Source organism: Gambusia affinis, linkage group LG11 (assembly GCF_019740435.1).
Source record: "Gambusia affinis linkage group LG11, SWU_Gaff_1.0, whole genome shotgun sequence".
Classification (NCBI taxonomy): domain Eukaryota; kingdom Metazoa; phylum Chordata; class Actinopteri; order Cyprinodontiformes; family Poeciliidae; genus Gambusia; species Gambusia affinis.
In genome coordinates, this window is record NC_057878.1 from 21266496 (window position 1) to 21280293 (window position 13798).

Consider the following 13798-nt stretch of genomic DNA (forward strand, 5'->3'; position numbering starts at 1 on the left):
TAAGTGTCTGAAATTACAAACCATTCCTAAGGACAAAGAAAAAAGATTTTGTACTCAACAGGAATGCATGATCCATCTGAAACACATTGTATTAAAAATAAACAGCTCAGAGTGCAATTATTAAATACCGGTCCATTGCAACAGACAAAATATCCCTTATTTGTGGAGCCAGTATTGGTTTTCCAAGGGTGGGGCTGAACTAGTGAGCTGATACTTCAAAAACAAGAGGAGCTGATTCCAGGACAAAAACAAACTCTTGTCCAGGCTTAGTCTCGCAACAGCATTTTCTCCAAAGAAAATGCTGAGGTCAGAGCTAAGACCCTCCACCATCAATTTCAGGGAGACAAAAAAATATAGAAGAAAAAGGGGGAACAAGAATGAACGGTCAGTTCCAAAGAGACGCAGACTGGGCAGTCAGAACAAGATCTGCTTTAGCATTTATCACCCCCCACACACACATACTGCACAGGCCACATTCAGCCTAAATGAAACAACAGGCTGCATGACACAAGCAACAGAGGAGGAAATGATTGTGTGGGTTCATCTATGGAGACACATTTGCACGTGCCAGACTTGTAAACAGAGAAATTGCAAGCAGAGACATGACTTATAGACAAATGTCTCCAGACAGAAGTTGTAGCACATGGCTCTCAGTCTGTAGTCAGTGTTTTTTGTTGTTGTTGTTTTTGTTGGTTCTGTGGAGAAGGTGCAGTTTAAACCTCAGCCCATCATTTGTCTTCTGTGGCCTGGAGGAGATTGGAGAATTCCTCATAATGCAGCATCAGTAACATCAGGTCAGGAGGGGCTGAGGCTTGCAAACAACCCTGTTGACCCCTGCCTGTTTAGGGACAATAAAAGTCATGCATCAAAAGGCAGATGTTGTATTTTGGCATGTTCAGCTGATCCTAACATGTAGTTAATGGCCACTTTATCAGGTAAACCTGGTCAATATTGAATAAGTAAATCCCATGGCAGCAACCCAATCTATTTAAACTCCTTCTCCAAAGTCAAATCTCACTCTAACCAATTAATGTCTGGTTTGGTTCTAGCCAAATTGGGTGTGTCTCCATTGGCAGCGTGTTCATCACACTGTGGACATGAATATAGGAATGTGGGCGGGGTCATGAGCACACATGAGTTGTGGTCGACTCTCCGATAATGTCATTTTATGCGTGTACCCTTGTGCATGCAGTTTCTCAGAAATCTTTTGGCACATTTGTTTGTTGCGGGTTTCCCCATCTGGATGATAATGTGTGCGCTCTTCCACCACAACTGATGAAAACAAGTTTGGACCTCAAGCTTTGAATTATCGATTTGCAGTTCACCATCACCCAAAGTACTTCGGAGCTATCAATGAATGAATTAACCAATAAAGTCTGTTGTCTCTCTCCTCCCTTTAATACACTGCCCGGCTGTTCCAAAGAAATAGGGAGGAATCATGTGAGATCTGCAAATAGAGACAAATCTGTCCAGGCTGACTGAGAAAGAACCGATTTAAGCCATCCCCATCGAGAAATGGAGAACTTCGGCCTTCCAGACATGGTGAAGATGACTTGCTCAACTTTAAACTGAGTGTCACAATGGTAAAGAAAGAAAACCCAAGTGATTTTGGTGGAGTATAACAGACGATGCTGATTTAGTGAGACTTTAACACACAACCATCTCTTGGCTTTACAGAGAATAATCTGAAAAAGAAGAAAATGTCAATTGAGCAGTGGTTGTGAAAATAAAAAATGCTTTGCTGTCAGTTCCTGAGCCAGAGCATTCATGTCTTGTATAAACAAGTTAAAAGTAAAAGAAATGAAAAGTTAGGATTTGATGATTTTCATAAACCCTGACATACTCCAGCCGTGTCTGTCAGGAGATTCTAAACCCAGGCCTCATTATTCCTCCCACTCTTGTCTTCTTACTCCCATTTTTCTCCTCCACCAGCTAGCCCTTTGAGCAATGTCCTGTAAATACAACTCCCTTTAAGGCTTTGACTTGGATAGTCCAGAAAACCAGACCACGCTGCAAAACTCAACTTGGTTATTGTTTTCCAGGTTTTTTTTTAGCTGAAACCAAGAGTTCCCAAAGTGTGACCTTTGAAATAATTTTTCAACCATAGGCCACAAGAATGACAAAAATCTGACGAGCAACATAGAAAACAACAAAACCACAACAAAATTAGAAAATCGTATGCCTTTATTTGAATAAGACAAATGTCATAGGCCTTTTTCTGAGTAAGATTTACGTTGCAGTCAGACTCTCTGAGACTGAGACCCTAGTCAATCTCAGTTTGCTGTTGAGCTGATAAAACAAAATTAATCCCAACTTACTTTTACATTTTTATCTGAATAAAAACATGCGGCATGAAGTAATTTTAACTCACCAATTGTGACTCATGATGAAGAAATTCAAACAAAGGCCAATAACAAATCTACATGATCCTACTTCTCTCCTGGTGTTGTGTTACATAAAGTCATCTGATCATCAGATTGTTCTGACATCATGTTCTAGTTCCTAAATTTAAGCATAGCCTCACCATTTCAACAGCAAAATAAAATCCGATTTCTTGTTAAATTAGATAAGGAGGAAACGACAAAGCAACTGTGTCATGTTACTCCACTAAGTTTCAGAAAATAAGGTTAACTATCAAGCACATTCCACACATTTGTGAATTAAGGCTGCAGCAGATGGTCTCAAGGGAAAGTTTGCACGAAAGAATGACATCGCAACAAAACTTTCTGTTATTTCTTAATGACTTCAGACTATTGTAATGACAGCCAGGGTGGAGTTGTTATGTGCTGCAATATTAGGGGTTTATGCAGTTGTCATTAAGAATTTCTTAAAGTAATGAGTCATGCTACAAGAGATCTCCCAGCTATTTTGATTTCTGCGGATGATAGAAACAGCTGCTTACAACAAACATTTGATTTCAAAGAGAAAATAAAAATACATGCAGAAATCCTAAATAAAAAAAAGTGTGGCAACACCCACAACATCTGAACTCAGTGCAAATGAGAGCAAAAGACAACAACAACCTGTGGATTTTTTTTTTTTTTGTTCAGTTACAGCTAACTTTCCTTGAGATGCCTCATTTAAAGAGGCGGGACTAATGATGTGGTGGGTCTATTGCCTTGCTATTCAATGAATCCCTTGACCAGTGGTCAGAGGGGTCAATGGATGGGAAACCTTCATGAATAAACAGCGGGCCGCCCGCACTGGTCACCATGAGGCGAGTATGTGACCACAGACGTAAACATCACCCACAAGCTGCTCAGGACTCTGATCTCTATGTCAAGAATGTTGTGAGTAAGAGCAGAGTCGTGGCATGGGCGTGTAACAGTATTCGTGTGTGTTTTATTAGATTACTGGGCAGTTATATATGTGTCATTGTTTGTCCAGTCGTGCCTGAGATTCCAGACAAAACCCTTGCTTGGAAAAGTTATTCAGAATCTCTAGCGTGATCCCGTGGACTGCAAAACAGTGCTTACAGAAGCAGAAGAAATGATGGAAACTTAATAATATCTCAGTTATCAGCTTATAAAAGGTCCTCCTAGTCCACATGCCAGTCTCTGGTCAGGGCTGTCAACGCTTAGTAACGTTCTGTGACCTTTTTAGTTGGGGGGGCTTTCACAGTTCAACCTGCTCAGCATGACTTCAACATGAAGAATCTATTGAACACAGAGAACCAATAAGTGACCTTGTTTTAAAGCTGCCTTGAGAAAAAAATAAATATGGTTTCCTGTCCATCTCATACACTATGGTTCAACGCTTCCTGTCAGTGAAACATCTCTGTCACTGTTAGAGAAAATAGCAATGACAACTTAAAACATTTAACTAAAGCATCCTGAGAGGCACAATCAGTCTAAAAAGGGCCTCTGTGGACCCAAACATCCTTGCCACCAGTCTCAAAATTTTGTGTAAATTCTTCCATATTTACACAATAGCAATGATAAATACAGAGGGGTAGTAATATTTAATCTGTGTGCTGCTGAATATTGATGATAATTCATTTCAGGAGGATTTAGTAGTGTTTTTATTTCAAAACTAAACAATTCTTTACAAAAGAGGCAGACGAGTGGAAATTACTCTACAGGTTATATCAAATCTGCTGGTACTGACATTGAAATGGAGTTTTACAAATAATTTTTTCTTCTATTATTTTAGTGTTTGATAAATAGAAATAACATTTATTTTTTATCACTCTAAACCCAGGAAACAATTTGTCTAATTTAATTTCACAAACAATTGTTGTGTTTTGTGTAATCTGACACTGTGACTGTGTTATATGCTGTGGCAAACTTTAAAGATGGAAAAATTATGAGAAATATACTATCATCAGCATATATGGTGATTGGATTAACAAGACAGTATTTTTATAGAAGTAATCTGAAAGGCACAACTTAATCAGTACCTGTCCCTCGTTCCTCTTGCACAAAATAAAAATGTCTTCTTTTCAGGACGTAACTGAACATAGTTTGAGTCAAATCTCCTGAATCAGATCAAACAGGGATTAGATTGTATCTGTTTTTTGTTTCTACCCTTTCTGAGATAAAGTCCTTGCTTCAGCAACTTTTGTGCTAATATTATTCATCTTTTGATAGGATTACTTGATTAAGTTACTCCAGGTGTACCTCCTCATTTGCCTGACTTGCTTTCGTTGGAACAGGATTTTTTTAGCAAATATTTTTTGTCTCCTATCAAGGGATCTGAATATAAAAGCACCAATAAGAGCATTTATAAAAAGATGTGGATGTTTATTCTAAAGATTAGCTAAAAAATTTCTGCTACTGCAGAAATCAATAGTCTCCTGAGGTGTTTTAAAAGCTTTACATGCAATCCTAACTTGCCCTCACTTTGCATTTTGTTTCCTCCCTCACTGCAGTAAGTTGAATAACACACAGGGAAAAAGCCTCTGTAGAGTAACGGCAGCACAGCTCACCTAAAACTGTCTGCCTGCACAGAGTGTACACAGAGTGTACACACATTTTCTGGTATGCGGGTTGTGTCTGCCAAGTTAAGCTTTATATCTAAAGGGGAAGAAAAATGCCTTTGGACCTACAATAAAAAAAGAAACCAACATACACGGTTCTTCCCTCCCATAATCTGCTGGGACGTCCGAGGGCATGAAGTAAAAATGGGGGAATGAAGTAGCTCTTTTTCTTTAAAAGGCAGAAAAAGCATACAAAGCAATATGCTGTGTTGTTTAATGCTGCCGTGCCCTCCAGTAGTGGAAAGCCCTCTGCTCACGTTTAAGTTCATAGGTCACAGCACATTCCAGACATTTTCTGTCTGTTTGTTTTTCCACCAGGAAGGTTCCTGATCCAGTCAGCCGCATTTGTCTCTGATCTGCCCACAACACCTGTGCAGGCTCTCACATTGATCAAACAAAGCAAAAAGAGAGAGAAAAACAAAACAAAAAACAGGATTATATATTTCCTGGCTCCTCTTTACCGTTCCTTCTTCTGCTTTTAAAGGAACTCCAAATTCCATCTTGCAGTTTAATATTTGCGTTTGCTTAGCCTGATACATGAACCATAGTGTATGAGATGGACAGGAAACCATATTTATTTTTTTCTCAAGGCAGCTTTAAAACAAGGTTACTTATTGGTTCTCTGTGTTCAATAGATTCTTCATGTTGAAGTCATGCTGAGCAGGTTGAACTGTGAAAGCCCCCCCAACTAAAAAGGTCACAGAACGTTACTAAGCGTTGACAGCCCTGACCAGAGACTGGCATGACTTATTTTTATTCATAGGAATTTTAAAATGCTACAAATGACCACTTTTAACATTTGTAAAAGTGAATTTATCATCAAGCTCATTGGCTCATTGGCTCAAGCTGAAACAACTCTATAAATAAAAAGGACACAATACTGTCACAACAGTTCTACTTTTTATCACAGTATATATTATCACGTGATACAAACTAATTTCCTTTCTAACAAAGTATTTCAGTAATAAGGACAGTGATGACACGCAGTGCAGATAAAAGTCTGTGAATGCCACTTAACAGACTGAGTTATGTAATCCTACAGAGGCTACAAAGAGAAAGAGTCATAAGTTAAGAAGAAACCCAAAATTAATTCCTGACCCAAACACAAATGTGGTGCTTTTATTTTGAATTAAAATATTGTGCTCACAGTGTGTGTGTGTGTGTCAGTGTCAGCTCCTGCTAAAAATAGTTTGATACAGAATTACAGACTTCAGTGTGAGGCTTAGAATATACAAAATGATCTTGATAATCTTGCAACAAACTTTTCATAATATTAAATTTGGTGAAGTTAAAAGGTAAAATGTATCTCAGCATTAGTTAGTTGTCTGAGAAACCATGAGCTGTTTGTTTCTTAAGCAGCTCACTTAGAGATAGTAGAACAGCAAAAACATAAAATATTAAGAACAATAAGCACTTTAAAAACATTGTGCTGAGGCTACTAATGTGACCCTCTGGTCCTTTGAACTGGCCACCCCACCAACATGTAAGTATTTAAGTATAGAAGGAGAACATTAAGCAAGGTTGTTTAGAATCAAACATCAGACAATGATAATTGATGTTGAGTGAAAAAATGAAGTTTTTACTTTGGCATCTAAAAAGTATAATACCTATTCAGACTTCTTAAAACTCTCAGCCCTTCACCTTCACAAACACTTTAATTTGTGTCTCGATTTTACTGCACTGTATATATCATAGGTTCCCGGAACTGGGACAGAAAATATCCTATATTCATAGCATTTACCTAGAAATGCACTGCTCATATTTTTTACTCTCTTTCAATGCCTGAAGGAGGCCATTAGGTGCTTCATGGAGTTTCAGTTTTCAGCAGGTGAGAGATCAAAACAAGTGAAAGGGCAGCAAACATTTGACTCTGAAAAGCTCACTGAGGCAGAACAGAAGCCTTAAGTAAGAAGACAAGTTTACGGAGCATGAAATTTACAGAGTATCCTTGAAGTGGTCAATGTAGCCTGCTTTGTCAGCAAACTTTTAGAAATTAAACAAAAAATGGGATGAGCAAATTGTTAAGTCATACATTTTCTGAAAAAAACAGGTATTGTTCCCAAGATGAATTTCATTTCAAATATGATCTACAAGAAACATGAGAGTATTAAACCACTATAACAACTGTTAGTTGTTTTTTAATCATACTTTTCAATAATGTAATCTTAGTTTTCCATCTGGTTTAGTGTGAATGTGTGGAAAACCTTTCTGACAAACAAGGAAGAAAGGTCAAACAAACAAATAGATGGATGTTTTATGTTCCATAAAAATAGTTAAAAAATAACTTCTATTGTGATAATACAATAATCGTTGGTTCAAATCCCAGTAACAGCAAACAAGAGCAATTCAAACAAGTCCAAACAATATAATATTTTATCTGGAGAAAATATAAAAACTATGTGGACTACACAAGAGTTGAAGAAATCGAGAAAAGAAATATTTCAGACACACTTTGACACACTGCAGTACTTTAAATATTCATGGCTCCTACAGTACAAAGACAGACAGGAAGCAGAGGAGTGCTTAATACAAAAAACAAGAGGCAAGGAGTGAGAAGAGAGCAAGGCATGCAGGAAAAACACTGTAGGTCATTGGTGGGTTAAAACAAAACAAAGCTATGTGGTATGCAACCAAAAAAAGAATGGGAAGGACTGACTCCACAAAGCACCCAGAGACACAAACAAAAGTAAATGAAGTCAAACATGTACAACACAAGTACTTGTGCACAAGCTGGCAGTGAGAAAAATGCGGTTTTGCTGGAGAGCAGCACAAGTATCTGAAGCTTTACTCTGATCTGAGGCACACCCTTGAAATATTTATAATGGTACCCCTACTAAACTATGATAGGGCTGAAGCAGTACTGCTTCTGTAGCTCCTGCTGGACTTCAGAACAGCTACAGAAGCCAAACTGGAGGCTGAAATTCAATGACATTCCTCTCATTGAATCCTATTACAGACCACAGGACCAATGCTGAAAGCTCCTTCAGTAATCATGCTAAATCCTCTACATTTGCTTCAAGCTCTTAATACAGAATTTATGTCTATAGTCGTTCACTGTTTGGTCTGAAACAACAGGCTAAATTCTCAGCAGGCCCAGTAGTGTCTTTTTTAATTCCATGTCTTTTTGGACAGTAGGTACCACAGAATGATTTGGTATCTCTAAACAGCGGTTGACAGATGTGGTCTTTTCCTAACAAACTCAGGAGTCCAGCTCACTGGGGTTTCCTGAACAGTCATACTTTCCACAGAGAAGGTTTACAAAGAGCTGGCCACCAAAGCTATCCACTAACCACACCCTCATTTCAGGACAAGGACCAAGTTTTAGGTTTAACTGGAAAACAAACGCTGACAAAAAAAAAAATAATCATATCTAGCAAAAAGATAACCTTAGATTCAATGAAGTGGCTTTAAATGTATAATACAGTGCTAGTATTAATACCCCATGAACTTTCTTTTTTATTTCAAATACTAAAATATTTTGGGGGGTTTTTTTTACTAATAAAAATTTGAACAATTGTCATGCATTTTGTTTGTTCTGTGTTGTTTTTGTGCCACACATTGTGTTTTGCTTGTATTCCAAAAACTGACAAGTTTGATTTCGTCTGAGCAGAACACCTTCCTCCATATCTTTGCTGGTGCCCCCACATGGCTTAAGGCAAACTAAAAGTGGGACTTTTGATTTTTTTTTTTTCCAACAATTCCTTCCTTGTTGCCTCTCTTAAACAAGGGCCAAATTTGTTTTAATGCACAACTAATGAACAAACAGATCTCTGAAGCTCCTCCAGAATAACTTTGCAGCTCTGTCATACTTGTTTTAACAGTGTTCTGGATGTCAATGTTTGAGATGTTTTATAGTCTAACCTTTAAACTTCTTTTGATTTCATTGAACTAGATTTTTAGGTGCATCAGTAAAATATATGCCCGTTAGACAATTATTATTCCGCCTCTGCTCTTCAGATACGTATAACTTTACATTTATTCTAGATTTAAAATCCCAAATATATATACTAGAAGTACTTTACAAAATATAGATATGAATATTTTTGTACTTTATTGTAGTTATAATTAAATCATCTTATGAGTACTATTACCCTATGACAGACTTGTTCACCTGCTGGAATACAGCAAATTATGCTCTACCTTATCTAGCTTAGATAAATAGTGAAACCTTAATGATCTCCATGGGGAAATTGGGTCAAACCAGCAGCAGATTCTAGGTCAGAGATAAAAATTTAGAGCCTGTATCCTTAATGAGACAATGTGACAAATGATAAAGAATATTTTAACATGTATTCATAGTTTAGGTTTCAAAGAATTAGTTATTCTGTCCTCTTAAGAATCCTCAGCATACATTTCCAGTGCATTCATGTAACCATAAACAAGACAAAACACATACCTCCCCTGTAAATGTTTGCTCAATGGGAGCATTGTAAACAAGGGCAATGACAAGTTCTGGCATTTATCCATGCAAACTTCAGCAGCACTGGACTAAAATGACGTTGTAATCAGAAGGTTTAGAGAGCAAATGGAGGAGAAAGGCAGAAAACCCAGGGAATGATAGACTAAGCTCTATGAATTACTCAGCAGACACCTCTCGCTACCTACTTCCTCCCTGCAGGAGATAATGGGGATCATCCATCTTCTTGGCCTCCTTTATGTCCTATCTTTTGGCCATCATCTGCATTTAGGTCAGCAGATGAGAGATAACTGGTTCTTTCTAATAGCCATAAAGCTGAGAATTGGATTGGAGATGAATCCAGTTTTGGAAAGTTGCAGAATTATCTGGATGATAATTACAAACCACATAAGAAATAAAACAGTGTCTCATCTGTTTCGCTAAAGTAAATGTGGGAGTTTGATCATTTTCCTTGCTGAAATAATGCTGCATTATTTAAAAAAATAACACCTGGACAGTTGCAAAGCAGATTTCGCAACATATTTTAAACACTTACCCAATAAAATAGAAACAAAAACAAGAGAATTTGAAAGTGAATACATCCCTGGAGGAAAACCTGCTCACCATTACAGTTATAAGACTGCTACAGATTGTTTATTTTCAGCTGGTTCTAGATGCTGATGCTGGAATATTATCTATATGTGCTGCTGGATAGCCTCAAACTGATACTACTCAGGCAAATCTGTCTGATAAACAGCGTAGGATAGTGTGCATCACACTTTGCATGAATAAAATGTTTCATGACACTCACACATCAAATGATTCACTCAGATATGCAAAAGGAACCAAGGTATGTTTCTCAATATGAAAGAAATGTATCTTGATTTTTTAACTCAAGCAGAAGAGCTCATTTTTAAGGACAGAAATCTTTTTCGCAGGACTTGCAGGTTCTTACCTGCTTCTGATGAAAAGAGTTACCTAACATATACTGTACTCAGACACAACACAAGGCGGGATGCATTTTAAGAGCATCATTACAGGGTGAAAAGTTCAGAGCAGCAGACAGGAATAGTCAGTGAGGGAGCAGCAAAAACGAAATCATCTCTTTAGCCTGCAGAACATGACATTCCTTTCTTTGATCAGAAAAGAAATATAGGAAGTATGGAGGCAGCGAAGCCTGGAGACAAACACAGAACAAGAGACAAGACTTGGAAAGGGACAACTTGGGATGTCAGTGGCAGAAAAGCAAGGAGATAGTTCTATCTGAGCTGGGACAAAGCAGGATGTGACATGTGGAGAGCAGGAAGAGGAAACTGGACAGATATAGATTAGACGGGTAGCCACTCTTCTAAACATGTGTATTCCATTAGAGGCTTCAGAGGCAGCTAATGTGGTTGTTGAAGTGTATGCACCTTGGGTCTACTTCTAACCATGGTGGGATTCTGCAGCAGAGACAATCCCCAAAGAGAAGAATATGACATCAAAAATGTGACTCAAGACCTGACCTCCTCTGTTAATCTCACAAAAAAAGGGAAAAAACCAAAACAGGTCAAATGACAAATCTAATCAGAATTAATGTAGGTCATTAATTAGTGGAACTTTACTGCAGCCTAGCTAATTTTACTAGATAATAGGAAAGAGCTTAACAATGAGTCCCACTGAATTAACCCAAAAAACAACAGAAGCCCTTTGTGGACAAAAACAAACACTTCTTTCTTTTTTTCAGAGGACCAGATTAGTGCATTTTGAGGATTTCTGCTTACCTGCAACCAATGAGCCCACTGTAAGGAGCTGATTTACAACAACTTAGCGTTAACTCCTGTGATTAGCAAACATGAAGAAATCTAATTCCAATCTTTGGAAGGATCAAGCAGGAAGGGCTAATGGAAAGTGGACACAATACAGGAAGCACTGCAGTAAAGTGGCTTAAAGAACATTTTGTTGAATTTAATGTTATGCATTCATAGAGCTAATGTGAAAAAAATATATATTCATTTAATCGAAGATAAATTTCAGATAACAGATTGAAATCAATGGTGTTGATCAATACCTTTTGAGTAATTTGGCAGAATGCTGTGTTAGAATTATTTGGGCTCTGTTTACAATAAATGCCAAAGTTGAAGAATTAAAAGGGATTTTGCAAGTAAACAAAACCTGACATTAAGTAAAATTCTTAAAGCTGCTTTTACAATAAATTCAGCGGTTATAACTTTTATAAGTGTCCCTAGACCTCCACATAGACAGAGGACATCAAATTCAAACATTGCTGCAGATTATCACAAAACAATTAAGATAGCTGTGTGTAACTCAAAACAAATCAGACATTTTGCATTTATTATAAATATAGAAATAAATAATTTTAGTCCAAACACTGACCCCTGTGGTATGCCACACATAACTGACAAAAAATTTAATATGTATGCACATATCTCTCCACCTCCAAGTTAATTACTCTTTAAGCAAATTTACTTCCTCTTATCGCTTATAAAACATATTCAAATTCATTTAATAACTCTTATAGAAATAATATATTCACTGTTATTTTTATGAAATGTGAGTGAATAAAATCTGACCAATACTAAAACTAAAAAGGAAAGCATTTGGATTCAAAGTATTGTTTTTATTATTATTATTTCTAAGCCTTTTTATAAATATATAAAAAGCATGGTAAACTTGGGTACTGTTGCTTTGTACATGATATCCAAGTGGGTCTGTCAAGCCCAGAACATTAATCAGTTGGATATTTGACAATCTTTACATAGTTACAAAAGTTGCCTAGTGGGTATTCAGTGAAACTATTTCACTTTAATCAGTTAAAGTTCACAAAATGAAAATTGTATGAATGCGTATTTACAGTAATAATTCAAAGATGTGGGAAAAAACACAAAATGACTATGATCAGCTTCTAACAGAGGGGACTGAGCGGAGCATACATCAGTATCATGGGTGTGTCAGTGCAGTTGTTGGGTTAGATCCATGTGATCAGATATGATTGATCTGTGATCAATTGTAAAACTTCAAGACAAAAACACTGAATTAAATTTATTGTGAATTATGATCTCCTGACCTTTAAGTCCCCGTTATGAGAGGATACAACAAGGTAGAAGTTCATTTGGGGCATTTTACTTTAAAATAAACACAGAAAAGGGGCTACAGTGATGCTGATATGTTTTCAAACAGGGTACACACAAAGTCCAAATAAAGGGCGGTGGTCCTGGAAGCTGTCACACCTGAAGGAAGACCCCAGTCATAACACACTGGCCTGCAGTCCGAGCTTAACTTACCTTCAGACAGCTCCAGCTCCAGCTCCGCCAGCTTCTCCCGGACCTCCGCCGGAAGGGTCATCGCGACCGCCGGCGTGGGTTCCAGCATCATTGAGAGCAACCCGGCGGAGGTTCTCTCAGCCATGGTGGTCCAGTACAATGCGGTCCGCTGAGGCGATGAGGACAATGCCACAAAACGTGACTAATAATAATGAATAAAAATAAATAAATAAACCGGTGTGTACAGGCGCTCCTGGGTGCGTTTCGGCTCAGAGCGAACAGGGTGTTGGTGCCTCTCCTGCCTCGCTGCTGCTGCTGCTGCTACGTCTCGCAAAGGTGTGTGAAATCTCTCCAACCTTCATGACACGGTTAGCTGCAAGGCTAGTGGACACACCTGGATCCGTGTTTCCATGCACAGAGTCCGGAAAAGCTTCTATCGGTGTGTCCGCGGCTGTGGGCTCCCCACAGGGACAGTCGGCGGCCGTGTGTCCTCAACTGTGGAGGAAACTCATTCAACTCCTCGCTCACTTCCCAAGGCGCAGTCGCCATTGCATCATAGCAACAGCAGTCCTCACGGCGCGCGTTCACGACGAGGGTAGCTCGTATGTGTGAGAGCGTGTTTGTGAACTCTGTTCTAGAGCTCTTTACACAACTTGCCTGCCTCCTACTGTCATATTTTTGAGGCACTTACAACACTGAGATTTACAAAAGCATTCCTGTGCTGTCTACGACGTAAATTAAATTTAGAGAAAACCACAACCACAGAAAGGCAGAAAATATTCGGGGGGAAAAATGCATATTTAGCATATTAAAGAAAAATTAAGTGGAAGAAAAAAGTATGGTAGGAAAAAAATCTGACTATTAATAAAGTATTTTTGATAGAATTGTTATGAGCATTTTATAATCTACACAGTGAGAATTATAATGGGGACCACTTTCACAATGTTTATTTGCTTGCACATTGTGCAAGTAGGGCATAAATTAACTCCCTAAATCTGTCAGGTTGCATTGTTTATTCAATTTAAAAGTTCAATTAATTTATTCAGCAAAGGACGGCATATATTATCAAGCAAATAAAGAACTTCAGTGTAAGTTTGTCAACATTACATAAAATATGTGATAAATGAAGTGTTTTTGAAGATAAAAACTCAAAATAATCTA

General features: G+C 37.9%; 1 protein-coding gene across 7 annotated transcripts in view; it reads right to left on the reverse strand.

The window, feature by feature from the left end:
• The window catches only part of dip2a (disco-interacting protein 2 homolog A), an 87864-nt gene extending 74624 nt beyond the window's left edge, over nt 1-13240 (reverse strand). For all 7 annotated transcript variants that reach the window (XM_044131978.1, XM_044131977.1, XM_044131976.1 and 4 more), the window contains exon 1: nt 12659-13240. In XM_044131978.1, the coding sequence (XP_043987913.1) occupies nt 12659-12782 (124 nt within the window). In that variant the 5' untranslated portion in view covers nt 12783-13240. The remainder of the gene's footprint in view (nt 1-12658) is intronic.
• Between the last annotated feature and the right edge of the window lie 558 nt (nt 13241-13798).